Genomic DNA, 27,630 nt, shown 5'->3' with positions numbered 1-27,630 from the left:
GCAGAGAGACCATTTCACTTCACTCCTCAAAAAGTCATGAAAACACAACAGTGCTGCTGTTTTTAGGAAAACTAATGTGGATGACCTTATTATGGTGATGGAATACTGGTATGAAAAAAAGTTTGAAGTCTCTGGGAGTTCATTTTCATATCATAGTGGAATGATGGGAAACAATGGCTCGATAAAAAGGTGAAAATCAGTTAGGATTAGCTCACTTTGGCCCATTGGTCTGTTTTGAGAACAGACCCTTCTTATTCCTAGTCTATGTTTCTTATAGTGTGGTCAACTTGGAGATTTGTCTGGCTTGCAAGGTAGCATTAATTTCCTGTACTAAAAAAAGGAACAAAATTCTAGAAATAGATGGCTGAAAACACAGCTCCTGATCTCAGTTTAGGATGGACCAGATCTATGGGCCAATTTTACTTTTCATAGTTCCACACATTCTCATTGCTATGATGTCAAATACTGTAACTAGGCCACGCCCCTTTTTGTGTCTGATACCAATGGCAAAGGTACCCCTCAATGTCAGGATGAGACATATTGGGCTAGGTTTAGTTAATAAAACAGAAACTGGACGTGGTCTTGGATTTGATACAAACAAACGTGAGAACATAATATAAGAAGCTGACATGTCAAAATCTCAAAAATGATTCGGTAGAGTTAGACAAAAACTAAAACCACTCATCGATCACTTTCACTTTTGTCAACAAAAACAAGACTAAAATTATAGCTGCTGCGCAGCGGGGCCAGGCAGTTTTAGGAAATTCTGAGCAACAAGTGGAGAATAGGAAGATAGCATTCTAATGTGCATTTTGTATCAGTTGTGTCAGGCTTGAACTCACAATTTCTGGCCTGCAGGACAACGCTCTATCTCACTGAGATAATTGGCAAGTGTCAATTCATGTGAGGCTTCACAAATTGACTAAGCCAGTCACATGATAGCAGCCGCCTATGCATGGAAAGGCAGATTTCAAACCACTGTTAAAAAAAAAAAAAAATCAGTCATCAAGACAAAAATCTGAAAATACACATATTGCATCTAGACGTTTATGTAAAGTGTACAAAGGTTTCTTCAGTATTGAGGCTACATTTTGATGAAAGTTGCAAGGCTGTAGCACATATGGTTATTATAAATTTTCAAAGTTTTGAAATTTAGAGGCTTGCTGTAGTGCCACCATCAGGACTATTGGCTTGTGTTTGCAGCTGAGGTAATCTGGCATAGGACTGGACCTTTGTGCAAAATTTGGTGAGTTTTTGCACATGGGAATGTTGCACAAGCTGAGGCTTGAACTCACAATCTTCGACACCAAGGCCTGGCCTCTACCTCACTGAGCTAAAACTTCACATGTAGCTTCACAAACTGACTGAGCCAATCACTGACGTGCAGGGCAGCAGCCATCCATGCATGGAAAGGCAGATTTTGAACAGCTGCAAAAATTCAGTTATTAAGACAAAAATCTGAAAATACACATATTGCATCTAGACAGCGTGGAGATGTTGATCATTTGTTTTTAACAATGATTGATTTGCTCCATAAGTGAAAAACCGATGTTTAAAAATGCCATTCTTGCAATGATAAATCAAAAATCTGTGGATCATTTGTGTAGGACAGTCTGAAGATGCTCTGTAGCAAGTTTGGTGACATTTGAGCAAAAATTGTGGGAGGAGATAGGTTTAATAAGTTTTACAGTTCTTGAAAAAAATAGAGTGATGGACTTCATAATTTGCAATAGGTTTAAATGCACAAAAGTATCTTCAGTATTGAGGCTACATTTTGGTGAAAGTTGCAAAGCTGTAGCACATATGGTTGATTTGTTATGAATTTTCAAAGTTTTAAACTTTAAAGGCTTGCTATAGCGCCATCATCAGGACTATTGGCTGATAGATAGATAGATAGATAGATAGATAGATAGATAGATAGATAGATAGATAGATTTACTTTATTGATCCCAAACTGGGAAATTCTCATGTTACAGCAGCATCAATAGAAACATACACTATATTACCAAAAGTATTCGCTCACCTGCCTTTACTCATACTATGAACTGAAGTGCCATCCCATTCCTAACCCATAGAGTTCAATATGATGTCGGTCCACCTTTTGCAGCTATTACAGCTTCAACTCTTCTGGGAAGACTGTCCACAAGGTTGAGGAGAGTGTTTATAGGAATTTTTGACCATTCTTCCAAAAGGGCATTGGTGAGGTCACACACTGATGTTGGTCGAGAAGGCCTGGCTCTCAGTCTCCGCTCTAATTCATCCCAAAAGTGTTCTATCGGGTTCAGGTCAGGACTCTGTGCAGGCCAGTCAAGTTCATCCACACCAGACTCTGTCATCCATGTCTTTATGGACCTTGCTTTGTGCACTGGTGCACAGTCATGTTGGAAGAGGAAGGGGCCTGCTCCAAACTGTTCCCACAAGGTTGGGAGCATGGAATTGTCCAAAATGTTTTGGTATCCTGAAGCATTCAAAGTTCCTTTCACTGGAACTAAGGGGCCAAGCCCAGCTCCTGAAAAACAACCCCACACCATAATTCCTCCTCCACCAAATTTCACAGTCGGCACAATGCAGTCTGAAATGTACCGTTCTCCTGGCAACCTCCAAACCCAGACTCGTCCATCAGATTGCCAGATGGAAAAGCGTGATTCATCACTCCAGAGAACGCGTCTCCACTGCTCTAGAGGCCAGTGGCGGCGTGCTTTACACCATTGCATCCGACGCTTTGCATTGCACTTGGTGATGTGTGGCTTGGCTGCAGCTGCTCAGCCATGGAAACCCATTCCATGAAGCTCTCTGCGTACTGTACTTGGGCTAATCTGAAGGTCACATGAAGTTTGTAGCTCTGTAGCAATTGACTGTGCAGAAAGTCGGCGACCTCTTTGCACTATGCGCTTCAGCATCCGCTGACCCCTCTCCGTCACTTTACGTGGCCTACCACTTCGTGGCTGAGTTGCTGTTGTTCCCAAACGCTTCCATTTTGTTATAATAGAGCTGACAGTTGACTGTGGAATATTTAGGAGCGAGGAAATTTCACGACTGGATTTGTTGCACAGGTGGCATCCTATGACAGTTCCACACTGGAATTCACTGAGCTCCTGAGAGCGGCCCATTCTTTCACAAATGTCTTGTTTCACAGTCTGCATGCCTGAGTGCTTGATTTTATACACCTGTGGCCAGGCCAAGTGATTAGGACACCTGATTCTGATCATTTGAATGGGTGAGCGAATACTTTTGGTAATATAGTGTATGATCATATATGAGATATGAGATATGAAATGTGAAATATACAGATGGTAATAAATATGAAATATACAGATGGTATTGAAGTATACAGATGGTTGTAATACATAAAAAGAGAGTTAGCATGAAACCATGAAACCAAGAAACCAAGTGGCAGAACCTGACGCCCAGTACTGGGATTCAGAAAACTAAGACACACACGAGAGCTGCTGCAACAGGCTGCCACCTCGCACGGCGCCACTCTATGTTCTATGACTGGACTGGACCTTTGTGCAAAATTTGGTGATTTTTTTGTGCATGGGAAGTAGGACTTCCTTGGAAGAAAGAAAGGAAGAAGAAGAAGCTTACCTTATGTGGGGATACTAAAGATTTCACATCATCCAATCAAAATCCCTCCATTTTCAAATTAGAATTTTTGGTTGAAACACCCACCTGATAATGTTCTGCTTCTGTCACTAACAAAGTTGTCGCCATTCATAAATCATTCATTCATTCATTCATGTGTTCATTCATTTTTCAAGCTGCTATTCTAATTAGGGTGGTGAGGTGCTGGAGCCTATCATTGGACAGAAGGCAGGGAAACACCTTGAACAGGTTGCCAGTCCATTACAGGGCAGACACACAGACAGATACATTCACACCTAGGGGCAATTTACTTTCTCCAGCTGGCCTGCCTTACATGTGGACTGTGGGAGGAAACCGGAGCTCCCGGCGGAAACCCATGCAGACACAGGGAGAACATGCAAACTCCATGCAGAAAGGACCCTGGCCCGCTGGCCATGAAACCAAGGACCTTTTTGCTGTGATGTGATAGCACTCACCACTGGACCACCATGGTGCCGTATCCATAAATCATTTAAGTGATAAATGGCCATGTAAAGCAAATGTTCCTTGGAGACTATTTTCACTCAACCCAATTTCAAGTCATCAAAACACAATAGTGCTGCTGTTTTAAGGAAAACTAATGTGGACGACTTTATTACAGTGATGGAATACTGATGTGAAGAAAGTTTAAAGTCTCTGAAAGTTCATTTTCAAATTATAGTGGAATGAGGGAAACCAATGGCAGGATAAAAAGTAGGACAAATGATATTGGCGTTTTGAAATACAACTGCTTGCTCCAGGAAAAGCCTAGCAGAAAAATGAAGTTTGCACATTTTGAAGACATTACACTAAATATGCAAAATAACTGGTTTGGTCCTTCAAGCTTAAGACACTACATGACTGAATATCGTGCTCACACTCTCATGTAAACCAAAAGTAAAACCAGCCTTTGTTGATTAAGTGAGGAAAAGGCTGAGGAAATATCATGGCATCTTCAGCAACAAAACTTAGAAGAAAATGCCAGACCACAGTTTGCAAGAGGCACAAAGACACAAACCACTAGATAATGCAGATCTAATGAAAGACACATGCAGGTAATGTTATTTGAATGTTACATAAATGTATCTGGGCATCTCTGCAAGCTAATTTTAATTTTAATTTTAATTTTAATACCAAGCACCCAGAATATGAAGTAGATTGACAAAGCAAGAAACCAGCAAAACAATCTCAACAGATCTAGCCATTATGCACCATTCACTTCCACAAGATTATTCTTCTTCACTGAATTTGCAGCACTGAGCGGCTTGCAAGGTGTAGGCTCCCGTCTAAGAGCAGTGAAGAAGCGTCATTTTGAGGAAGTGAATGGAATTAGTGGTGATACCGTTTTTAAGCCAAGGTTGTTGGCAGTTTCAACCTGGATTTCATGACCTGCATTTTCAAATTTCCATAGAGGACAAATATAAGTTTTGAAAACTGTGCCACATTAGTTTGTTGGTTAGTGTTCTTTTCCAAAGTGGGTCTTGCTACATGGGATTCTGCTCTCAGAAAGGTCTGTATGTCTTGACGAGGCATGAAATAACTGCACTGGCACAAAAATAGAGCTCTTCAGGCAAAGTGTTACCAGAAATTATTTTCAGGTGCAGTCTGTGCCCCTATCTTTAGCCATGAGTTCCTGGGAGCCTTTAGAGCTGCTATATGTATGCTCCTGGATAATATGAGTCCCCAAGGTCATTACAGACTTCCTAATTGCAATCTAGTGGCGGAACGGTCAACTCATTCCACTAACCCTTGTGTGTGAATGTGTATATGTGTGGCTATGTGTGTCTGTGGCCATGTGTGCGTGAGTGAGAGTAAGTAAGTAACATGCGTGAGTGTCAGTTAGTGTTCCAGCACTACTCTGTGTGTATGTGCTTATGTACATTTATGCTTACCTGTGCGTGACTGTGTGTGTGTGTTTCTGCGTGTGTGCTCACCCCCAGCTGTGCTGTGGCTATTCAGGCATGCACACAACACCTGCCAGTTAGAAGAAAAGTGCAATCTAAAGCTAGAGACACAATGTTGACTCATATAAAGTTAGAGGTCACAGCACAAAATCTTTAAGATAGCCCTTTATGTAATTTAAACTGATCTGAAATTTGATGGTTTGGTCCATTGGTGTTGGGAGAATGCCTACACGTTCACTGTTTTGTTTGTATACTGACCTTTGTCATTTAGATTCTAATCAGTTGGTTGTTTGATGCTGCTGTTGGATTTTCTATGGAAATTATAATAATATAATAATCTTTTTTTTGCAATAATTATGTAATCTGTTTTTTCCAGCATTTTTTTTTTTTTTTGCTTTATTTCACATATTACGTTTAATGAATTTATGGTTGTAGATATATACACACATCACATACTTCAATTGTTTAACTGACTGGAACACATAGGGACATAGAGATGTGAGTACAGTTTGCCAATATACAGTAAAGTTGGAGACAATGGAGTTGAAGTGCTATATGGGTTTTTCAGATGATCACAAACAGCTGCTCTTTGGAAATTTTGGGTGTCCTCTGATTTCAACTCATGAAAGATTCTTTGCAAAGGTGAAAAACATCTTGGTAAAAATCATCAAGTGCAAGTCTCTTTCCAAAACATTCCATGGCACACTTTCGGGTTGGTGTAAAGTTAAAATGCGTTTATTTCAAACAATGAACGTGTTGCCTTCATCAGGGTCTTTGTTTGTAGTGATTTGATCACTTGCACTTTTTGATTTTTTACCAAGATTTTTTTCACCTTTGCAAAGAATCTTTCATGTGTTGAAATTATACAGTAAAGTTGTATGCAACTGAGAGCAAACATGCTCATAGGTAGTACTTGCAATGTGTCATGGAACTCAAGTGTCATTTCCCCCATCGCTAAATCTCTATCTACAGTGCTATGAAAAAGTATTTGCCCCCTTTCTGATTTCTTATTTTTTTGCACATTTGTCACACTTAAATGTTTCAGATCATCAAACAAATTTAATATTAGACAAAGATAACCAGAGTAAATACAAAATACAGTTTTTTAAATGATTTCATTTATTAAATGAAAAAAGCTATCCAAACCTACCTGGCCCTATCTGAAAAAGTAATTGCCCCCCTAACCCTAATAAGTGGTTGTGTCACCCTTGGCGGCAACAACTGCAATCAAGCGTTTGCGATAACTGGCAATGAGTCTTTTACATCGCTAAGGAGGAATTTTGGCCCACTCTTCTTAACAGAAATGTTTTAATTCAGCCAAATTGGAGGGTTTTCGAGCATGAAAGGCCTGTTTAAGGTCATGCCACAGCATCTCAATTGGATTTAAGTCTGGACTTTGACTAGGCCACTCCAAAACCTTCATTTTGTTTGTTTTTTAAGCCATTCAGAGGTGGACTTGCTGGTGCATTTTAACCCAAGTGCGCTTGAGTTTGAGGTCATGAACTGATGGCCGGACATTGTTCTTCAGGATTTTCTGGTAGAGAGCAGAATTCATGGTTCCATCAATTATGGCAAGTCGTCCAGGTCCTGAAGCAGCAAAGCAGCCCCAGACCATCACACTACCACCACCATGTTTGACTGTTGGTATGATGTTATTTTTATGAAACGCTGTGTTAGTTTTATGCCAGATGTAACGGGATGCACACCTTCCAAAAAGTTCAACCTTTGTCTCGTCAGTCCACAGAATATTTTCCCAAAAGTCTTGGGGATCATCAAGATGTTTTTGGCAAATGTGAGACGAGCCTTTGTGTTCTTTTTGGTCAGCAGTGGTTTTCGCCTTGGAACTCTCCCATGGATGCCATTTTTGCCCAGTCTCGTTCTTATTGTTGAGTCATGGACACTGACCTTCACTGAGGCAAGTGAGGCCTGCAGTTCTTTAGATGTTGTTCTGGCTTCTTTTGTGACCTCTTGGATGAGTCGTCGATGCACTCTTGGAGTATTTTTGGTCGGCCAGCCACTCCTGGAAACACACAGGGCCAGGTAGGTTTTGATAGCCTTTTTCCCTCAATAAATGAAATCATCATTTAAAAACTGTATTTTATATTTACTCGGGTTACCTTTGTCTAATATCAAAATTTTAATAATATCTAATATCAAAAGTTTGATGATCTGAAACATTTAAGTGTGACAAATCTGCAAATAAATAAATAAATAAATAAGAAATCAGGAAGGGGGCAAATACTTTTTCACAGCACTTTATATATAGAGTACATTTTCACTTTGTACCACACACACCTCTGTGGGAGTTCATGAAAAGTCAACCACCAATGTGGGCTCCTCTGAGGACCCATCGTCACCAACACTTACGTTCATTTTGAAAGTCACAGTGGTAAAATACTGCAAAGTAGCAAAGAGGATAAATATTAAAACATCATGTGTCTAGGGTCTTTCTTTTCAACAAGCCGTTTTCTTTTTTTTCCAGTAAGTAATTATTCATACTGAGTGCTGAGGGCTACAAAGCCTGAATGCCAGTGGTGACAGTGGGTCCCCAGGGCATTTATTAAATTGAAAAACTAACACTGGTAAGTACAGCAATTAGCCAGCTCTCACGTTCCTTTCCTTGCTCTCTGTCCATTTTGCAGGATCATTTTATATGTTTACTTTACACACTTGGGGACCCAAAATGCTACAATTACTGATTTTTTATTATTTTTTTATTTTTTCACCTTGAGACCCAGACCAATTAAAACATTTTTACAGCTGTTGTCGTGATGCGTTGAAGGTGAAATACATGAGGGACCCCACAGCATCAGATATTAACAGTGTTTTCAGATTGCTTTGGATATTTTGCTTTCTGCTACATCTCACTGCAGTGGCTTAACCAAGTGGTTTTTATACTTGGACCTAACCTTGGCCAAACCATAACCAAGTGTTTTTATGCCTAACCCTAACCTTTCCCTAACTTTACCCAAGTGGTTTAGCTGTCTAAACCAAACCATGTGACACTAAAAAGTCAGAAAGCCTGATGCATCTCATCCTGACACTGAAGGGTGCCTTTGGTGTCGGTATCAGATGCAAAAGGGGCGTGACCCAGTTGCGGTACTTGACTACCTGGGAATGACAATGTGTTGTTATTATTATTATTATTGTTGTTGTTGTTATTATGTTATTATTGTTATGTCAGTGTTCAAGTTAGACATCTAAGTTATTTAACCCCTTGAAATTTGCACAAATTTGCTTCTTTTCATTCAAAAACACGGAGGAAAAGCTGTGTAATTGAAGAAAATAAATATATAATGCATTTGAATTGCTGGCTTATTTAAATTTAAATTATTTTTTCTCACATAGCAATAGAACATATCATTAAATAGCTCTGTCTGGGGTGGACACAGCACATCTGGTAGTTGGGTTTTGCGTGTCCCTGATGCCAACTTTGGGGAGCGTGTTGGGAAACATCTGTAAAAATGTAAGATCTTCTGTAGAATCACTCTTAGAAAACACTCCCAACCTGTGGGAAGAATACTCTCTTGTTAGTTACCTAAAAAAAAAAATTATCATCTCACATCTCATGTTTTCATCTCATTTGAATGTTTTGTAGAATATCCTGCCCAGGAATTTGTACCACTTTGTTTTGTTCAACATAACACTACTGCTTACCAGAGTTAGATGGGCGTGTGCCTTCTTGTCACTCCTCATGTGCACCATATTAAATATGTTAAGGCAGTGCTATACTTAAAACAAAGTCAAATGAAAACAGAGGCAAGCAGAGGCACAACCGACAATATGGATACATGCTGTGGCTTTGCTGAGTTCATTCATTTCTACTCAACACCAGCGGAGTGGAAACAGTCGCAGTGGCTGCAGTGAAAGAGTAACAAAGGCAGTTGAGGGAGTCTGAGTTAGAGGCCACTTGATTGAACATGAAGTTGTAAAAATCCTGTAATGAAATTAACCTTAAAACCAGTCTTTTTGAAGCAAAATTAAGAGAGGTAATGAACTAAAAAAGAAAATGGAGACATAATACTAAAAAGCAACAAAACCGTTTGTGATATTATCTGCAGTGGGTGGCCTTGTTTAGAACAGGGGTGTCCAATCATGTGCCATGGAGGGCCAAGAGGCTGCAGGTTTTCATTCCAACCAAGACCTCCTCCAGGTGACTTCACTGATCACCTCACCTTGTATCAGACAGGAGGAGCTAATCAGTAAAATAAGAAGGAAGGCTTGGATTTTAGGTTTGGCGGAGCTGGTCAACTGCTGGTTAGTCAGTTATACTGCTATGTTGGAGGGTTTTTCAAGAATAAATCGTTTCAAAGACTGACACTGGCATGGTTCTATTAATTTCTTTTGGCAAATTGATTTAGGTGAATCAACATAATTTTGAATCAAATCACCAAGATATTGAATGATTCGAATCTTGCTGTCCTCATGCTCCACTGTAGTCCTTAGGAAAAAAAAAATTACAACATTTAGTCACTTTTGTGTTTGGCTGCTTAGCCCAGTCAGCAAATAAAGGGCATTCCTCTTCATCCCTCTCTCAGTCCATTTTCTTTCATTCTTTCTAGCCCTCTCTTCCATCCTGTGTCTCTCCTATATTCTTATTCTTTCACTCCTGTCTTTTTCTTTATCTCCCTATCTCTACTCGTTTCTCCTCATTCACCCCCTCTCTCTCTGTCACCCTCCACTGCTTCTGCCTTATAGCTCATCTCTGATTCAGCTCATTACTATGTCTGCCTGCAGGCTGAGTGTGTTTTTATGTGTGTTGTTATAGGTGTGTGTGTGTGTGTGTGTGTGTGTGTGTGTGTACACACTTCCAGATTCATTGCTTTTTATTATTATTGTTTTCTTCCCTGTCTCCTATTACATGCTGCTCTTAATTTTCCCACAGGATTTATTAAAATTCGTCAATGTTTGCATATAAACAGCCTGCCAATCATGAAGCAAATTCAACATAAGCATGCAATACTTGCAGTGGCTGACTTCACAAAATGTAACAATGGCACCTGGTCTTACTAAACTGGTCCTCAACCAACCTGGTTTACCAGTCAGTGACTACGTTTACATGCACACCATATTCCGATTCGGGGCAATATTCTGGTTAAGGTCATTTTCAGAATAAGGTGTTTATATGCACTGCAGCAACTGGAATATTCCGTTTACATGTTACTTGGCATATTCCCGTGATTCGGCGTATTCCACACTCTTATGTAATGCGACACTCAGCCACGGGGGGAAGTCTTTCATTAGCTGAGGGCAGGCTGCAGTCTCCTCCTCACTCCAAAAATACTGGCTCTTGCTGCTGTTCGCCATGTCGTTCTCCCCGCTTGCAGTAACCATAGCAACAAAGACGCCCCAGGATTCATTGTGAATCGAGCATGCGCAGACGTAACTGAATATTCCGGTACAGGGCATTTTCCGATTAAGGTGTTTACATTTATTTTTTATTTATTTTATTCAATTTATAAAGGACAGTGTGCACTTTCATTAGCTATTCAAAAGAATAAAAAGATGAGTGCACCAGATTTAGCAAGAAAGCTAATTTCCATCTGTAGTCCTTACAAATAACATTAAAACAATCAACACAGTAAAACAAACATTAAAATAATCAACACAGTAAAACAAACATTAAAACGATTAACACAGTAAAACAAACATTAAAACAAACAGACCTGCACCTATCACATACCAATACACACAATATAAGCACTACAAGCAGGCACGTGTGTGTGCTGCATGCTATATGGCCGATGTCACAGACCACACGATGCCATACATACATAAATAAACAACCTAAACATTCCTAATGTAAAGTGCAGTGTAAAAATGCCAGTTAGGTAGTAGAAATTATTATTGCATACTTAAAGTGCCAATGTAGAATGCTGTAAACCTATTAGCATTATAATGTAAAGTGCCATTGCAGAATATTAAAGTCATGAAGTTATTGATATCATCAGATGTGATTGCAGATATTTTAAATACCAACCATGGTAGTTCAAAACTACAGAGTTACAATGAGAAAATACCAACAATGGTAACTGACAAATACAAGATGGTTCTTGTAAGGCAACACATATAATAGTTAGAAAAAAAACAAAAAATAAAAAAACACTGGCAGGAAGTCAGGCAGCACCTAGTGTGTACATGGCACAATATTCTGATTAAAACAGGCATATGCCAGGGGTCTTATTCGGAATTTTCTCCAACCGGAATATGACCTTGATCGGATTCGGTGCGTGTTTACATGACTCGTGCGCAACCGGAATATTGCGGATATTCCGAATAATACAGGAATATGGTGTGCATGTAAACACGCTCTATGATTGGTAAAGGAGCAGGGTTCATGCAACTTGAACAGATCCAGAGCAGCATATTTATCCACCCATCCATCCAATTTTGTTACAGCACACAATACCAGATAAAGAGCACATCCAATACGAAGCTACAAAACTCGCAGACTGTGGAAAAGAGGAAATATAGCAAGGTGAATCAGGAAGCAGACAAATCTCGTTCCACAACAAGAGTGAATCTGGGGTTGACTTTCACCTGCTGGTGAGCACTGAGGGAGAGGATAAGGATGAAGAGTGATGCAGTGTTGGCCTGTTTTCTGTTGAACAGGTACATGCAATTGCACAATTCCTTTCCTAGGACGGTGAAATTACATTTTGGGTGGTCGTTACATTTCATCATTATCCTAGGAAACAAAAACAAGCCTTAAATGACAAATCCTACTGATACTGCATCTAAGGTTAGGGAAGAGTTTCCTGAATTCGTTTTCCCGTAATCATTCATGTCAAAGTAATTAGAGTCTCACTTCTGATGAGGTATGAGCCCTAAAAAATCCTTTGCATGAAATCATTAGCGTAAAAAGCATCACTTATGCCTCTTCTGTATATGAGGTATTTGTGGACAAAATGTCAAGTGGTGGGAGTAAAGTTTTGACTGGAACAAGGAAAACACAACCAATTATTTATTTTTCATGTTGACAGAAACACCACTGAAGAGGCAAGTGAAAGTAGGAAGGGGTTTTACATGGCAGGCATATTTGTGCTCACACACACACACACACACACACACTTCACCATTTTCAAGTTCTGTATTGTAGTGTTGCAGCGCAGTGCTGGCACTCTTTGTGTGTGTGTGTGTGTGTGTGTGTGTGTATTTGTGTGTCTGTCTTGTAGGCTAATTACTGCAGGTACAACTATCCAATACCTTCTTTCTGTGTCACTGACACATAAATAGGAAAGAGGGGGCAGTCCACTCTCAGTCCATTATTTCTTAATCCCCAGTTCACAGAGACACAGGCAGATATCAAACAAAAACCTTCTGTCAGGTGAAAACTGTAAACAAACACACAAACTATAATATTTTATTTAATTACTTCATTGTGCCATTTAATTTTGCGTGCCACCAAACTTTTTTTCCATAGCAACCAATGAGCATGTTAAAATTACTCTCTGCGTCTTCTCTGTTCATTTTCTCACTCTTCTTTGATTTGTACTTTCAGTAGTAGAAATCAGCATAATAAGTTCTGATCACTTGCGGGCGACTGTGTTTGTTGTTTTGTTTTCCCAAGTGGAACTCTCGTATGTTTCCCTGGTGGGAACTGAGAGGTTTAAACTGGGCACTTCTCAGCTCCCAGGACATCTTGAATGCAGCATAATCATCAAAAGTACCCAAATGCATTCAGACCCCCCTCACTTTTTCACTTTTGTTATGTTGCAGCCTGATGCTACAAACATTTAAATTCATTTTTTCTCTCATTAATCTACACTCAGTACCTCATAATGACAAAATGAAAACAGAATTGTAGAATTTTTTCCAAATTTATTAAAAAGGAAAAACTGAAATATCACATTGACCTAAGTATTCAGACCCTTTACTCAGTACTTAGTTGAAGCCCCTTTTTTGGGGTGTGACGCAACAAGCTTTGCACACCTGGATTGGGGGATTTTCTGCCATTCTTCTTTTCAAATCCTCTCAAGCTCGGTCAGGTTGGATGGGGACTGTCGGTGGACAGCCATTTTCAGGTCTCCAGAGATGTTGGATAGGGTTCAAGTCAGGGCTCTGGCTGGGCCACTCTAGGACATTCACAGAGTTGTCCCTAAGCCACTGGGATGGTTGGGAGGGTATTAGGCAGGTGATGAGTGGTGCCTGGTTTCCTCCAGACATAATGTTTGGAATTGAGGCCAAACAGTTCAATCTTGGTTTCATCAGACCAGAGGATCTTGTTTCTCACACTCTAAGAGTCCTTCGGGTGCTTTTTTGCAAACTCCAAGCAGCTTTCATGTGTTTTGCACTGAGGAGAGGCTTCCGTCCAGCCACTCTGCCATAAAGCCCAGATCGGTGTGATAATGTGTCAAGATGGCAGCGTGTGTAGATGCAGCGACCCAGCGCTCTTCCTTAGTTAGCAACTACTCAGTGAGAGGGACTTACACCCGAACCGAAATGATCAACCTGGAACCATGATGCCGACGACAACGGACCGTGAGGAGCCGACAACAGCGGTGCAAAAGACACCAGAAGCGGGGCAAGCGAGCCAGCATCAGAGCTAGGCTAACCGCGGCCCCGCAGTTCTGAGCATTTTTCTCGCCAACGTCTGCTCCCTGATCAACAAGATGGACGCGATGAAACTACAGGAAGTTAACAACAGGATGGACAGCTTTATCACAGTGATAATGGAGACCTGGCTGCACGAAAACATCCCGGACCTAGCTGTGGAGCTGGCAGGCCGTATGATCTTCTGGGCAGACTGCACATCAGACAAGAGGAGGAGGTGTGTGCGTCTATATTAACAACAGTTGGTGCACGGACACTGCCGTTATTGAGAGACACTGCTGTCCAGACCTGGAGTTTCCACTGTTAAAATGCAGACCTTTTTACCTGCCCAGGGAAATCACACAAGTGTTTGTAGCTGCTGTGTACATACACCCACAAGCTAATGCTAATGCAGCTATGAACAGGCTGCATGACAGCATCAGCAAGCAGCAGAACAGACATCCAGAGGGCCTCTTCATTGTGGCTGGTGATTTCAACCACAATTTAAAGACTGTGCTCCCCAGATTCTATAAGAATGTGGATATTAAAACAAGGAAGGGCAGAACACTAGACCTGAGGCCTGTACCATAAAGCTGGATTTGGGCTTAGTGAGGTAACTTCAGGGTTAACCCTGGGTTTTCTGTACCATAAAGGTGGTTTACTTTTTATCGGGGTATGTTGCCGTGGTAACATACACTGAACACCTAACCTGCTACGGAGCAGGTTAAGTTCAGGATAAGAGCTCAGCAGGTTGAAAAGCCCCACCTACTGACCAATCAATTCTCTTGGAAAATAGCCTGCCCATTGGATGAGAACCCAGAGGATCGAGGTGCACAACTTGTGCATCTTTTTTTTTCCAAGTTAGGCTGAGTATTTTTTTCCCCTTCCCTTCTTCTTCTTTTATAAAATTAATACATTTTACTTAGACTTCATATTTTAATTCTGTTTGTTTTTCTCTCATATTTTTTCAAGTTTGAAGAGAAGAGGAAGAAGGAATTCTTCTTGTTTTTTTTTTTGTTTTGTTTTTTTTTTACTCATGACTCTACACTGTCCAACCAAAAATTGATCTTGTAGACTGATGTAATTATTTTTAAAATATATTTTTGAAAATAAATGAGGGGAATTTAATTCAGAGGGTTAAATAAAAGTCTGATTAAATACACGCCAGCCTCTGGGCTCCTTTAGGTTTCCATTAGTTTGCTCATATTTAGTATTTAGGGTGTCTGCCCTGAAAAGTCCACGAGAGTTGATGCCAAATGTTTTACTGTCTTTAAGTGACAGTGAAATAATATTTTAACCAGCAGAATAAACACGAGGCGTCAGATGGTTTATAAAATGAAATATCAAAATCAGTTGTATCAAAGTGACGATTCTGATGAAAGTCAAACTGAGGGCAGCGGTCCAGCGAGGGTCGTCCCTCACTGTGAGAGAGGGCCAGTTCCTCTGCAGGAGTGTGTGGCTGAGTGGGAGACACATTCATTTACTGAACACACAAATGTTACAGTAGCCAGATCTACTCGTGCCATCATGGTGGGGAAGTAATATTATAATCGCACTAATTTACACATTGACACAGTCAATTCCATTCCATGCAGCTGTTGGCAGCTGCAACTGTGTTGCTTTTTGCCTGGATTATTGATTTATATTCCTCGTATTTATTTCAGATTATTGTCTGCTCCTCCGCCGTAAAGTATGCGGCTCGGGTGGATTTTTTCTTGTCTGTGATTGGTCATATGCAGCAAACACCGCCCTTTTTATGTGAGCACGCACAGGTCTAGATTGGCCTGGGTTGAATTAGCGAGTTGATAACCGGTTTTATGGTACCAAAAATCCGGATTGTGGATGTCTCGTTAAATGAAGCCAGATAACTAAGAGAAACCCTGGGTATGTTAATCCAGCTTTATGGTACAGGCCCCTGGTCCTGACACCATCTTACAGGCACCTCATCTGCAGGTCTTAGCCACAGTACAAGCAAGTGCAGTGCTGGACTGAGGCTGCCACACTATTCTTGCAGGACTGTTTTGAGGACCCCAACCGGGAGCTCTTTGAGGATCCAGACATAGAGCTCCACACCTCCTCTGTGCTGTCGTACATCAATTTCTGCATGGACAATGTAACGACAAAGAAGCAGGTGAAAATATTCCCCTACCAAAAACCCTGGTTTAACACCAACACCAGAGCACAACTCCAAGCCAGAGATTCAGCACTGAGGTCAGGAGACAAGGAAGCCTACAGGAAGGCTAGAGTGGACCTGAACAGAGGCAGCAAGGCTGCTAAAGCAAAGTACAGGAAGAAGATAGAGGCCTAACAACCAAATCCTCTGCCATCACAGGGCTGATGACAGAGGACACTCAAGGTACACTCAAGATGGTGGTGCGCACAGATGCAGCGGCTCGTAGCTCCTCTCATCGACAGTGTGTTCTGTTGTTTTTGTTGGTGCGTTTGTTTTTTCTCTGCCCGACCTGCCGTGCGTTTGTCACCTTCAGCTGACAGGATCTTTTCCACATTGGATTACGGAGTGAACAGTGCATAATCGAGGACTTTATTAACATACATAACATACCACCGGACATAGCCTTGTCACCGGGCTCCCCGTGGATACTTAATACCACTCTACGATTGTTGCTGCTGCAAGAATTGCTGCTAAATGAAATTTCGCTGTATCTTGTACAATGAGCACGTTTACATGCACACCTTATTCCTGTATTAACCGGAATATTCGCAATATTCCGGTTGCGCACGTGTCATGTAAACACGCACCGAACCCGATTAAGGTCATATTCCGGTTGGAGAGAATTTCAAATAAGCCCCCTGGAATATTCCTGTTCCAACCGGAATATTGGGGCATGTAAACACCTTAGTCGGAAAACTCCCCGAACCGGAATATTCAGTCACGACTGCGCATGCTCGACTCACAAGGAATTCTGTGGCGTCTTTGTTGCTATGGTTACCTGCAAGCGGGGAAAACGGCAGGGCGAACAGCAGCAAGAGCCAGGAGACTGCAGTCCACCTTCAGCTAATGAAAGACTTAAATATCATGGAGTATATCGATGGGAGAAAACATAGAAATAGCGACAAAAGAAGAAGAAAAAAAGAAGAAGACGAGGAAGAAGACTTCTTCGTCTGTTTTTCCGGCAGACCAGACGCCTATACGCGTACTGCTGCCCCCCGCGGCTGAGTGTCGCATTACGTCAGAGAGTGGAATACGCCGAAACACGGGGGCATGCCAAGTAACATGTAAACGGAATATTCCAGTTGCCGCGGCGCAGTTACCTTAGCCGGAATATTGACCCGAACCAGAATATGGTGTGCATGGAAACGTACTCAATGACAATAAAGCTTCTTCTTGGTGGAGGGCCACAGTGATGGTAGTTCTTCTGGAGCTTTGTCCCGTCTCCACACAGGATCTCTGGAGCTCAGTCAGAGTGAACATCGGGTTCTTGATAACCTTTCTTACCAAGACCTTTCTCCCATGATTGTTCAGTTTGGCCAGGTGACCAGCTCTTAGAAGAATCCTGGTTGTGCCAAACCTCTTCCATTTGTGAATTATGAAGGCCACTGTGCTCTTGGGAACCTTCAGTGCAGAAGACATTTTTTGTAGCCTTCCCCAGATCTGTGCCTTGCAACACTCCTGTCTCTGAGCTCTGCAGGCAGTTCCTCATGGCTTGGTTTTTGCTCTGATATGCATTGTCAGCTTGTGAGGCCTTCTATAGAGAGGCGTGGGCCTTTCCAATTCATGTCCAATCAATTTAATTTACCATAGGTACACTCTAATCGAGATGTAGAACCATCTCAGCAATGATCAAGAGAAATGGGAGGCACCTGAGATAAATTTCAAGTGTTGTTGCAAAGGGTCTGAATACTTAGGTCAGTGTGATATTAGAGTTTTTCCTTTTTAATAAATTTGCCAAAATTTCTAAAATTCTGTTTTCACATTGTCATTATAGGGTACTGAATGTAGATGAATGACAGAAAAACATGAATTTAAATTATCGTAGCATCAGGCTGCAACATCACAATATTGAGAAAAGTGAAGGGGGTCTGAATACTTTCTGAATGCACTGTATATTTGGGTAACTGTTTGAGCACTTCTGGGTGATAAGCAGGATCCACAACAAATGGAAGAAAGCTCTGTTCAAAAGCACAATAAGCACCAATATTTCTTCTCTGGTACCATCTGAAACTAGAAAGATGGCACTTTGTTGAAAGCATCCTGACAAATATCTGTAAAACACTAAAAATGCATTTCAAACCAAACATACACATATATATCAAAAATATTCATTTTCTGCTGAATCTAATGGTGCCAGGGTTGAAACAATCTCATGCGGGGCGACATCCCCTCCTCAACATGCTGCCTGTGTTTACAGCGGACTCGGACTGTTGGGGTGGGTGTTAACCAAAACAAATCACGTTTTGATCTCTTCACAGCTGGCCACTGATTGGCCTGGCCTGTCTCTCTGACTTAAAAAAATAAAAGGTCAGACTGGCAAGGCCAGCCAGACCGGACCGGCCTGACAGCTGATTGGCCTGGCCGGCAACCTGCCTTAAAAAAAAAAAAAACCTCTGACACTCCAACTCTCTGAAGCTGGCAATGTCATGTTCACCACAGATTTTGTGAGCAGATCCCCGCAGAAGTCTTGCTCGACATTTTGAGTATCTTTATTCCCACATTTTTAGACCATCATAAATATCAGAATGTTTTGCATTTTCTGCTGAATTTGATGATGTCAGCTGGCAGAGGACATGGCACAGTCAGCCTACGCTTGTGCACACTGACTGCACAAGCATAGGCTTGTGCACACTGACAAGTATGTTATGGTGGATTTTAAGAGACAAAATAATTTTCTGTCTACATGGTGTTGACAGGTGAGCTTGGTAGATGTGTTTATTCCTGAAATAATTCCCCGCCATCCTGATGAAAACATTTTTGATGTGTATATAAACATGCAGCACTTAAGGGTCCCAGTTTGGGGGTTTGAAAATATGGTCACCCTATGTTAAGTTAGCGTAGCCGCCAACTGTAACGTTAACTCATGGTTAGGTTGATAAAAGCAACAGTTTACTGACCCAACAACTTCAACCAAACATTAGTGTGCTTGTTAATCTTAATAGCCTCTTCATTTGGTTGTGTGGTCAGACACACAGATGTATATCCAGAAGAGGCATGTCGTTTGGTCCTGTTTGTTTTGGTGGGATAGATACTGTGTGTCTGCTGCATGGACCCCAGACACAATATTTCCTTATTTAACCTTTTTTATTTATTTATTTATTATTTATTGTAAAGGCAACAGGATAAACCTCTGAAAACACCTCAATATCTAGAGAAATTTTATTCACCAACATATTGCTTTTCTGAGCGCAATATTTACTAAGCTAAAATTGGCTGGTTTGTATTGGGAGAGCAGGACCTATCCTGTTAAAATCAGAAATTTGAGGTTATATTGTATAAAGTTGTATTATTAAATACTGCTTTGACTCCCAGTGCTAGATAGCATTGTGCTTTACTGTTTAACAATATAAGCAGTTTTGAATGAGCATGAACTCACTCCCCTGCTGTCTCTCTCTCACTCAGATGTTCAGCATATTAAACGGCGTGACATTATTTTGAAGAGGGAGCTTGGAGAGGGCGCCTTCGGCAAGGTCTTCTTGGCTGAATGCTACAATCTGAGTCCCACGAAGGACAAGATGCTGGTGGCTGTTAAGGTAAAACAGTGTGTGTGTGTGTGTGTGTGTGTGTGTGTGGATGGAAATGTAGACAGCTGTCTGAGCAGAAGAGAGGACAGGAAAGGAAAGGAAATTTTTCAGTGTGTGTACTCCAAAGCCCAGCCACTCTAATTTGATTGCTTTGAATCCCTCACAGCTGCCGTGTCATTTTGTGAAGTTAAAAGCTCCACCACTGAAAAGACTGAATGTGAACACTGCTTTTTCTCCTCATAAATGTTTTCACCCCATTCCTTCAAGTGCGTCAAAACTGTAATGGTTTTGTGTTGACTTGATGATTTGCCATTCACTGCAGCCTTTCTTTGATTTTTATGCAAAGGAAATTATTTTCTTACAGTAAATATTAATTAAGGCAGGTATACTGTCCTCTTTGAGGAATATCCACAGACAGCTAGCCAAACTCCATTCACAAAAGACAAGACTCAAGTTGCATGCAGTTGAGAAGATGAGAAAATGTGAAAAAGGAGTGACATTCAAAGGACAAAATACAACATAATCACAGTGAGGTAGGTATCTTAGGTGCACAAGCATGGTCAAATCTGTGCCAAATCTTAAGTCATTATAATCAACAAGGACTCAACCCAAAGGAATACTAATTAAACATCTAAACAAACAGAAACCAAGAGGAAACCAACATGACTGAGTTAAACAGTAACATAGAAACAATACCTTCAAAACTTACTTTAACAGCTTTCACAAATGTTTCATTAATCCATGGTGTTGAACTGTTGATTGATAGATCCCAACTTACCTGCAATTCTTTCTCTGCCACAACAACAGGATGGCAGCAGGTGAACTTTCTGCACTCTGGCTGCCCTGATATCAAACATCCTCCCTGTGTTCCAAATCACATACTTATACTTTTTACTTTTAGTAGGTACTGCAGCTGCCCTTACAAAGTATGTAGTTTAGTTAGGGTGACCACCTGTCCCGCGTAGCGCGTGCACGTACAGCGTTTGAAGCCCATTTCACGCGTCCCGCAAATTGAGACCGTGTCCCGCATAATCAATGCTTGCTCTCAAAAAAAAAAAAAAAGCTAGTTCGCCCGGGTGATAGGGCGATGCACGATAGTTTTTCTCCTCCTGCGCTGCTGTCTGCACACACTGGGACGTATGTGTGTGTGTGTGACTGAGGAGCACACACCCACCAGCGCTGTCTGAACCGTAGCGCGGTGAGAACAAAGTTAAAACAGCAGCGCACTGACATAGATTATTAACAAAGTGAAGAGTTGCCACTCCACTGTATTTTCACTGGCTAACAGCAGCACACTGGCTTAGCTTGTCTATTCAGGGAAGCGGTATCACTTCAGCTTATTTTTCAATCTATGTTATCACATGCATACTACTGCTCATTCATTGGTAGCTGAATTGTTAGGTCTGTTTGATAAGCAATTTACATTTTTAAAATAATAATAATAATTTAACATATTGTTAAATTAAAAAAAGCCAACATGATGCAGGTCAAAGACTCAAAAAGACTACTGACTAAAACTAGACTAAAATAGTTTGTAATTTAGTCGACTAAAACTAGACTAAAATACTTTGGATTTTCTTCGACTAAAACTAGACTAAAATGCTAAGACTTTTCATCGACTAAAATGTGACTAAACAAAAAATATGACTAAAACTAATAAGGGCATTTGACACAAGACTAAGACTAAAATTAAATTGAAAAATAGCCAACGAAATTAACACTGTTATAAGCTATTTAATTTTATTTATATTTTCCATTGCAATTTAGTCACTTTAAATAAAAAGTAAATCTTAAGTAGAAGTTCATCTGTCAATTAATTGAAATGTTTAAAATATTATGAATATCTTTTATTTAGAAAAAAAAAAACACATTGAAAGCTAAGGGCTCAATAACAAGGGTGGCCTATTCATGAGCATACAGCAGCAATTACATATGTTAGGGGGACAGGGCAACATTAATATACCATGTAAAGTGGTATCTGCTAGAAATCGGTAAACCGGTATCGGTGAGTCTGCCCGCCGGGTGGGGGTGCCGCCACGCCGGGCGGTGTCCCACATTGTCCCTCAGAATCATACCCCTTGTCCCCCATTGGGCTTATTAGCAGGTGGTCACCCTAAGTTTAGTATGAAATATGCATGCATATGCATACTATTGGGACACACTACATACATCATCCCTGACCTCCGCCCCTCTCGCTCACTTCCACCGCCGTCCGTAGCGCCTCATTTGAATGTTGTTGTCAAAATGCCGGTGCTGTTTCATACTGCGCTGTCCTCTGTCATATTTCTGATCTTCTGTCTTCCTGTCGCTTCTGTTGTACCTGAGCGAGTTTTGTGCGATATGTGTGTTTTGTTGTTCTCTGTATGTGGGCGTGGCTTGTGCACGCAACTCAGTCAGTGCGACGTAACGTCCGCTGTGCAAAGGATTGTGGGTCAGAATGGCCAGAGCAGCATGCTGAAATCCATACTGCGAAATCTGACCGGATGTAGTAGAACATCCTGGTACTCTTGGCATACTGCATCTGACATACTATGTATTGGGACATACTCATTCTTTTTTTTCCCTACTAAATAGTATGATAGTATGAGTATTGGAACACAGGGCCTATGGCCTACTTGTCTACTTGTGTTTCCTCTTCCTACTTCCTGTCTACAAAGGAAGTTGTCCCAAGTAAACAGAAATTCTGCAGAGGGTGCCAAAGATCCCACTGCAGAATTTAACGCCTGGAGGGCGGAATAGCTGGTTCCAACCTAATAATACACTAGTCAGTCTTTCAAATTTCCAAAATTAAGTGTGTTAATTGCACATAAGAAAATAATTTGATTCTTGGGACCTTTAATGACCTTAGTGTTAAAGAAACTCACTACACACAAAAGACATCACATGCAAAATATAATTCTTATACATCAGAATAAATACATGATCAAAATAAAAACTTAAATTAAAACTACATTAAGCAGTGTTACCTGATTTTGTTGTTGTTGTTGTTGTTGTTGTTGTTGTTGTTGTTGTTGTTGTGCTTTGCAATAATTTTACCCCTAGCAATGTGAGAGTCATCACAGTGGGTCTGACATACGTCTTGGGAAAACAGCAAGGCCAGATCACATCTCTCATCAGTGTCTGTAGCAGGCAGGTGAATCTAACTGAACAGAATTGCTGTGCACATGATCCTATTCTGAGGCCACAGAGAAGAAGATTAAGCAGCATCCTCAAGGCTATGATGAATAATAAAGGAAAATAAATAAATAAATAAATTCCAATAATAAAATAAAAATACTTGACACTGCAGAGCGGGCAAGTTCAGTTTCCATCCCTGATTATGGGAATATTTTTTTTTAAGTTGACTCCCAGATACTTTGGCAAGGGAGCTGGTACCTTGGCAGGCCGCCAAGGTATTAACATTATATGTGAAACCCTGGAATGCCTCCGTTATACTTCTTCTTAAACTTTTTCCCTGTTGGCCACTGCACATTCCCCCTTTGATCATGCCAATCAAATCAAAGCAAAACAATAAAACCCAACATTATTGGTGTGTGGCCACACATTGCAGCTGTAAGGCCACCATAAAGAAAAAATGAAGACAAAAAAAAGAGCAACTATGGAGACTGGCAGATCTTAAAAACCATCTTCTTTCACTTTTCTCCCTTCTCTCTCCACAATCATCATTATCATTACCACAAACTGTCACTTTTAGGATCATAACCCCATCTTGTTCAGGTAAAAGCAACATTTATCTGGGTCATAAATGCTTTGAAACTTTACACTGAGTGACTGGAGGGAAATACAATTGTAATATATGCTTTAATCAGTTCAATATGTTCAGTTTTAAAGGAACTGGTGTTTAAGTTATGGTTATAACCAGTGGCGGCTGGTGATAAAAAAAAAAAAAAAAAAAAAAAATTGTGTGTGTGGGGGGGGGGGCACAGAAATTTCTAATAGTGTTTTAGTATTCAAATAGTATTTTTTGCATAATTTTCATCTGAAAAACACAAAAGAAATTGTGGCGATTTGTTTCCTTGAGCCACTACAATAGACTGAAACATCTCTGCAACACAACAATGATATATTTAAAATGGTATTTCAAAACACATCTCTCCTTTAAAAGGAACTCTGACTATGATGACATGTAGGCTTTATAAGATTAATGTTGGTATCAGTCATATTAATATGATACAGAAAACATTCCATTGGTCTTGGTTTTTATTAAATTTAAAAATATAATTTCTCTCGTAGGTCGCCATTGTTGTTGAGGTCGCACTGCATTCTGGGCAGTGACGTCAAATGGTTGTCCGCTTATTCCACTGGTCCCGTTATTGTGACTTTACAGCAACAAACATGTCATCTGTCCAGCCTTTTCAATTTCAACCCGAACGCAATGTTCGCGAGGGTGACAACACAGAAAATACTACTCAACCCGGTTTGATCATTGTTGTAGACATCCCGTGCATCACAGCACACGAGACCTTTGATGCAGTTTGCATCAACCAAGAGGTCTTATGGGCTGCCCTCGTCAGCCTCCATGACCGCGAGAGTGCTGGCCTACCAAACCGGAACTGCGTCACCAACAGGTAGCCTACATCAAAACATTAACATTACTATGGTGGCGCACGTGGACACAGCGGCCCCTCCAGGGATCAGCGAGAGTGAATGTTTGAAATGTTTTGCTTAACCCAGACGCTCAGGTTGCATAACCTACAGCCGAGAGACTTTCCTAAACATCAGGGTAAAGCATGCTGCAAGAAATGAGGCACTCTGCTTTGATGTGGACATACTACGCCAGCACGGGATTTTACCTGTGTCTACACCGGCCGTCACCAGGGAGAGGAGGAAGCACAAGCGGTGCGAATGTAAACAAAGGAGGGGGAAGAGAGAGAATTTTAGGCCCGAACGGGCCTAAAATTTGTGGCGTGAGAGCGTGTGAAGCCAATCAAATGCGTGAGTCTCACGGCCAATGCGTGAGAGTTGGCAGCTCTGTAATGCCAACTCTATTGCCTTCATCTAACTGTTCAGCAATGCTAACTCTGCCAAAAAACATTAACTTCAAGCTATTGTCAAGATGCCTACGGCTACTTTCGTGCCGTTTGCATTGTTCAGAGAGATGTTTCAGGTCTCTGACCCCCATTGTTGTCCACAAAACTTCAATGCCAATACTCTGAAACATTAAACATGGAAAACAACAAAAGGCATTGCTAACATCGCATCCAGCTAGCCAGCTCCGTTTGGCATAACAGGAGCGGGAAAAGCCCCGTATGTAACTCCATCCATGGTCACTTGCCTGCTGTTGGATTTTTAAGTCTGGTTTGTCCGGTCCAAGCTCTTTTATCCGTTTTTTTTCCTCCAGCGAATGCCTTGTGAAAAGATATTCCTTTAAGGAAATTACCGAATTTTCTCTTGTTCCCGTTATTTCAGCTGAAGCTGCCATTGTCTCCTCCTTACCCAAATACGACTGCCGCTTGCATCACTTTACGGACTTTGATTGACAGGTGTCGTGAGATCAAATCAGATTGGATGAAGAATGACATCAAAAACGCTGATTCGCCAGGGACGTAGAGAGCTGCGCCCGGAGGAGAATCTTTAAATGACCAATTAGAGACCAGCATGAAGTCAGGTGCAAGTCAAAAGTTGAAGAACCAGGGCGTAAAATTAACACCCGCCAAGCACCAATGGTGGGTAAAAAAATCGTTTGGCGTGTAAAACAAAAACATACACCAGCCAGTGGCCGATGGAAAATTTTGAATTGCATGTGAGTTTTTCCGGGCTATTTTGACCCTCGCGGTGCGCTGTAGTTGTGTTGTGATTTGGTACGCTGGGAACGGCATGACGTCAGCCCTTTGTTTGAAGATGCACAGTGGGAAGAGCATATCAACAAGAAGAAGAAAAAGAAGAGAAGAGAAGAGAAGAGAAGAGAGAAGATGTGGCGACACATTCCCGGTGTGAAGCCACCACAAACAAAAAGGATACAAGAGGTAGAAGATCAAGAAGAGGAACAGACAGCTAAACAGAGTAATGCAGGGCTGGTAGCATTCCGGCGCCGTGCCGGATCTCTGGCATACCGGCGTGACTGCGAAAAAAAAGAAAATCTGGGTTCGCCCAGATTTATCTGACATTTCTCTGGATTCAATAGAAGCGCAGCTTTCGTTCACAACCACACTAACAATAGGCCTACTAGCCAATCAGAAGTAGGACAGGGGCGGGACTTGGTTGTTGACAATCAGGCGCTCCATTTGCCGTCGAAAGTGAGCCTCGTTAGCCTACAGTGATGCACTGCAACCCACAGGATGGACTACAGGTTCATGAAGCCCAGGGAAGACAGCAAAGATGTCTCTTAAACTGATGATGTTGGTGCCGACAGGATTCGGCATGCCTACTTTACATATCGATATCACCTAGGCCGTTGATGATATACAGAAACTTTAAAAAAAAAAAAAAAAAAACGTCAGAAACCGGAGAAACGGACCTTTGTGCCTATATACAGTGCCATTACGGTAACTCCGTAGGACGACTGACACTTCGACCGTCCAATCACGAGTTCACCAAGAGTCCCTGGTGTGTCACATGTTTGTAATATGAGCTTCTCATACCGTAACTCCTGAACCAATGGTGCAATGGAAAAATTTCAGACGGTTTCTGAAAGCAGAGAACCGGAGCTTTCCGATGGTGTGCAAAGGGTTAGGGTTAGTGTAAAGCAAACATTTTCAGCAGAGAGCCCATTTCACTCCAATTTCAAGTCATCAAAACACAACAGTGTTTCTGTTTTTAGGAAAAATATTGTGGATGACTTTATTACAGTTATGTACTGGTGTGAAGAAAGTCTGTAATCTGAAAGTTCATTTTCATATCGTATTGGAATGAATGGAAACCAATGACTGGATAAAAGATAGGAAAATGTTATCAGGGATCGAAAATACAACTGCTTGCTTTGAGAAAAGAATAGCAGAAAGTACGTATATCTTGTAGATATGCATGAACATGTAAAATCACTGATATGGTCTTTTAAGAACAAGAATTTTTTAAAAAATTCATAAGTACGATAGGAAGCGCGATTCCTCAACATTTCTTTGCCTCATGTCTCATAAATCTTTAATTTTCTTACTTACAAACTTGAAAATTTCAACCCAGGATATATAAGTACCTTACTTGTTGATTGTGTTGACTTAATAGACTTAGTCTGTGCATGCAAGTTGATTTCAGTGGACATTTGGCAGACAACTTCTGTCCTCTGTTCTTGGCACTGCATATTGGCACTGAATCCACAGCCTATTTTCACTCCCAGGTCATCAAATACTACACCTTTGTCACGGTCCGTTCGCGCCTGATATTGCCTCTGATAGCACCAGTCCGCCTAGCAAGGAGGTCAGGATACAAGGATGGGCGTGTAAGCCACTGGACCTTCACGCACAGACAAGAAGTTTGACCTTCCATGTGCCACTGAGACCAGTTTCCAGTGTCCAAGTTTCCATTTTGTTGCCTAAACCTTACCTTTCCCTAACATTAACCGAGTGGTTTTCATGCTTTAACTTTTTTCTAACCTTCATCACATTGTTTTGTTGCCTAAACCTAAACACGTGACACTGACATGATAAAAGCAAGAAACCCCGTTGTGTCTTACTGTGACACACAGGGTGCCTTTGGAGTCAATATCAAATGTGAAATGCGTGTGATCAAGCTGCAGTATTTGATGACCTGCCAGTGAGAATGTGTTGGTAGTACACAATTGATAGTGCACCAGTAGTACACATTATATTTCATTTAAGGTCAAACCCACATCCTCACATTCAGTTGTTATCATCTCAAAATGATCACCAGTGTGGTGATATCATCACTGGTCACATTGGACCATGATGTTGGTGCTGATATCTGAAAAACAAATATCTCAGTCCGAAGATGTTAGGGT

General features: G+C 41.1%; 1 protein-coding gene across 1 annotated transcript in view; it reads left to right on the top strand.

Annotated features, from left to right (window-relative positions):
- ntrk3a (neurotrophic tyrosine kinase, receptor, type 3a) overlaps window positions 1-27,630 on the top strand; it is a 296,155-nt gene that overhangs the window by 217,381 nt on the left and 51,144 nt on the right. The window contains exon 14 of the mRNA XM_030053332.1: window positions 19,615-19,745. Within this exon, the coding sequence (XP_029909192.1) occupies window positions 19,615-19,745 (131 nt within the window). The remainder of the gene's footprint in view (window positions 1-19,614; window positions 19,746-27,630) is intronic.

This window comes from Myripristis murdjan, chromosome 6 (assembly GCF_902150065.1).
Source record: "Myripristis murdjan chromosome 6, fMyrMur1.1, whole genome shotgun sequence".
Taxonomy (NCBI): Eukaryota; Metazoa; Chordata; class Actinopteri; order Holocentriformes; family Holocentridae; genus Myripristis; species Myripristis murdjan.
This window is presented reverse-complemented; position numbering and strand designations above follow the sequence as displayed.